Consider the following 3,641-nt stretch of genomic DNA (forward strand, 5'->3'; position numbering starts at 1 on the left):
TTCCTTCCCACAGACTTCCCACTGAGGTGCCTTGATACAGCACTCTGGGAACAGCCTATTCGTTCAGAAATTTCTTTCTGTGTCTTACCCTCTTGCTTGAGGGTGTCAATGATGGCCTTCTGGATAGGGTCGGGTTGGCAGTCTTACCCATGATTGCGGTTTTGAGTAATGAACCAGGCTGGGAGTTTTTGAAAGCCTCAGGAATCTTTTGCAGGTGTTTAGAGTTAATTAGTTGATTCAGATGATTAGGTTAATAGCTCGTTTAGAGAACCTTTTCATGATATGCTAACTTTTCGAGAATTTTGGATTTTCATGAGCTGTATGCTAAAATCATCAGTATTAAAACAATAAAAGACCTGAAATATTTCAGTTGGTGTGCAATGAATCTAAAATATCTGAAAGTTTAATTTTTATATTAATAAAATAATATATATATATATATATATATATATATATATATATATATATATATATATATATATATATATATATATATATATATATATATATATATATATATATATATTTAATAGGCCACAATGTACTGTATTATGTTAACAGAATTTTTAGAATTTTTTATGTTTGTTTTTTTACAGGTGTCTTTTTTTGCACCTCATTGTGTTGTGTTTTAAGTTTATTGAAAATGTCCATAAAATTAATGTTCAGATAATGAGCTACCACTGTTTCTGTCATTTTATGTATTTATATTAAGTTTTTATAGTGAATGTATGTATAGACACATTATAAACATTGTAGCTGGCCGGAACATTTTGGCATAACAAAAAAACGTCATATTTATTTAGATGTTTTAATCAGGCTACTTGCCTCGTTGGGTAAGTGAAATGATTATTAATTGGCGTAAGTTTCAGTAGACTGGAAGTCACTGAACTAGGCTACTAAAATATAAAAAATAAATTAGACCAGAGATTGTATTCATTTTCATCCATTTGTGACACATTTTGAAATGTAAAAGTGTTAAGAAGTTAGTTTCTTTGTTAAACTTATGCCCCCCCCCCCTCCCCCCACACACACACAACAACATAATTCATAAAGACAATAAGATGTGCTGAAGAATAATAATGTTTATTGATATCAAGACAACATTAAAAATATAAATAAATAAATAAATAAATAAATAAATAAATAAATAAATAAACACAGTCTAAAAAACATGCTTTTTTGTTACTGCTTGTCATTCTGCAATATACGTGTTGTTAGACCTGGTATACAAGTGAAAACAGATTTCCACTCTCTTCCACTTTCAGGTCAACGTTTGTGCGTGACATTATGATCAAGAAAGGATGAAGGATTTGCTTCTTTTTAATGATTCAGATGCATTTTAGGAGAAATGAGTTACAGTTGGATCCTCTGATACATTCACACAATTTTCCAAAGCGTGGACCAAGTCTCATGGCGCAGCGGGATCCCACAGCACACTACAGTGAAACAGAGAAATAATTTCACATTGCTGTTATGTTATATTATAAGACCTGTATGAAGCAAATTACTTATAATATGAAGGGGAAATGTTTTTACCTGTGGAATGCCTCGTTTTTCTGAAGTTGGTAAACTGGTCTGATATCTACCCAAAAGCGCATTCATAGCCTCAACCTATGCAAAAACAAGCATATCCATAATCAATGGACTAACCTTTTTTTATTTTTATTATTGAGATATGAATGAAAATAATTACACTTTTATAGCCCTATTCCATTTAGATGCAATTAGTCTAAATATAAACACAAACAAGTGTGATACTACTTCACCAACCAATTATCTAGTTTTTGGTTCACAGCCTAATTGGCCACCTCACTAAGCCTATATAAAACTATATCACGCTACAAAGAAATAAACAAAACTATAAAAGGGCGCGCGCGAATACTTACTAATTCGTTTCCCATTTCATGCTGGGATAGTTGTGTGTAATCTTCTGAGGAGAGTTCTTGGGAAGTTTGTCCGGAGCACATGACGGTAAAGAGGCCGATCATGATTAATCCGGATAGTATCTCTGAGGTCATGGTCCAGAATCGCGTCAACTGCCAGGCTCACAGGAAACTGAGGTGTGGAGAGTCGAGTCACTTAAATACAGTAAACACCGTCTATTGAACCATTCACTGGCAGTTTTATAAACTGATATGCCCCGCCCTGACGTAGGTTAACGGCTTATATCGTGTCAGCTATTGGGCAAATGAGCTGACGCTGAGATTGGAACATAAACAAGCAAGTTTATTACTGCATGTGAAATAGGGAATTCTCCTTTATGCTGTCGTCCTATGCAGGCATATACTGCAGCTGTAGTACAACAAGAATAGAATAGAATAGAATAGAATAGAATAGAATAGAATAGAATAGAATAGAATAGAATAGAAAAGAATAGAATAGAATAGAATAGAATAGAATAGAATAGAATAGAATAGAATAGAATAGAATAGAATAGAATAGCCCTATTATTCTTTTATAATTATTGCTGCCGTTTGTTTGAGCAATAGGCTATATGAGTAGGCCTACTATTAGTCAACAGCTAAGTCTTCACCTGCGTTAGGCGCAATACAGGTTGTTTCAAAGCAGCATTACATTGATAAACAGGAAAATAATGGTGCATATGTGTAAAGTAGGCCTACATCAATTCTGTATAGTACAAGCGAGTACAAGCAGGTCTGCAGAAAACAGTGATGTCATCATCCAGCTACTGCATGTTGGGTTCCCATCCAATAGTGTCAGTGCAGTCAATATCATAAGCAAGCAGAGGGGACAGTGGCAAGAAACCCGAACTCCGTGACAGAATTTTTATTATTAGTTATTATTGTATTTATTATAGTTATTCTTCTTCTTAGACTATCTATCTATCTATCTATCTATCTATCTATCTATCTATCTATCTATCTATCTATCTATCTATCTATCTATCTATCTATCTATCTATCTATCTATCTATCTATCTATCTATCTATCTATCTAACTATCTATCTATCTATCTATCTATCTATCTATCTATCTATCTATCTATCTATCTATCTATCTATCTATCTATCTATCTATCTATCTATCTATCTATCTATCTATCTATCTATCTATCTATCTATCTATCTATCTATCTATCTATCTTTTAGCTTAACGCTTAAAGTGTACCGCTCTTATTTTATTGGACCCTTTTCCAGTGAATATTGTCAAAAAAATTGCTCCAGAATTGTTTTGATCTATAGGGTGTGTTAACGACGTAATGTAGCAATTCCTTTATATGTTTATATTGTCCACATTAATCTCACCACAGTGCTAATTAAAATTAACCAATGATGTAAAAAATAAAATTATTAAAATTCATTAAAATTCATTAATTAATATGAAAATGAACCAATGAGGGCAGTGATTGCAGTTTAAACGGTTTATATATATATATAATTTTTATTTTAATTTTTAATTTTTATTGTAGCCTATTATTATTTAATTGATTTTATAATAAAACTAGATATCCTGTTGCTCCATTGGAGGTTAACTGAGGCCCCCTGCTGGTACAGCGTGCGGTGGCAGGTGACCTGTGTGGCCAGTAGAGGCCGCTGCAGTCACGGTTAAAAGTTTTGAAGTGATTTTCTTGAAATGGGTGTTTCCTGAAACGCATACTTCAGGATTTAGGAAGGAACACG

General features: G+C 33.0%; 1 protein-coding gene across 1 annotated transcript; it reads right to left on the bottom strand.

Moving 5' to 3' along the window:
• Positions 1 to 1,170: 1,170 nt before the first annotated feature.
• On the bottom strand, positions 1,171 to 2,078 carry cartl (cocaine- and amphetamine-regulated transcript-like). The gene is made up of 3 exons (XM_067449694.1): positions 1,887 to 2,078; positions 1,537 to 1,611; positions 1,171 to 1,436 (listed from the first exon to the last, which is right to left on the bottom strand). Exons 1-3 carry the CDS (start codon positions 2,016 to 2,018, stop codon positions 1,329 to 1,331), a joined length of 315 nt encoding a protein of 104 aa, XP_067305795.1. The 5' UTR covers positions 2,019 to 2,078; the 3' UTR covers positions 1,171 to 1,328.
• Positions 2,079 to 3,641: the final 1,563 nt, after the last annotated feature.

This window comes from Pseudorasbora parva, chromosome 1 (assembly GCF_024679245.1).
Source record: "Pseudorasbora parva isolate DD20220531a chromosome 1, ASM2467924v1, whole genome shotgun sequence".
Classification (NCBI taxonomy): domain Eukaryota; kingdom Metazoa; phylum Chordata; class Actinopteri; order Cypriniformes; family Gobionidae; genus Pseudorasbora; species Pseudorasbora parva.

What these genes read in the sequence shown, in the direction of transcription:
- cartl (XM_067449694.1), bottom strand. Translation starts at nt 2,018, where the DNA reads ATGACCTCAGAGATACTATCCGGATTAATCATGATCGGCCTCTTTACC. An exon ending in ATGAAATGGGAAACGAATTA is followed by an intron (nt 1,612 to 1,886) that starts GTAAGTATTCGC and finishes GTTTTTGCATAG; the next exon opens with GTTGAGGCTATGAATGCGCT. An exon ending in AAAAACGAGGCATTCCACAG is followed by an intron (nt 1,437 to 1,536) that starts GTAAAAACATTT and finishes GTTTCACTGTAG; the next exon opens with TGTGCTGTGGGATCCCGCTG.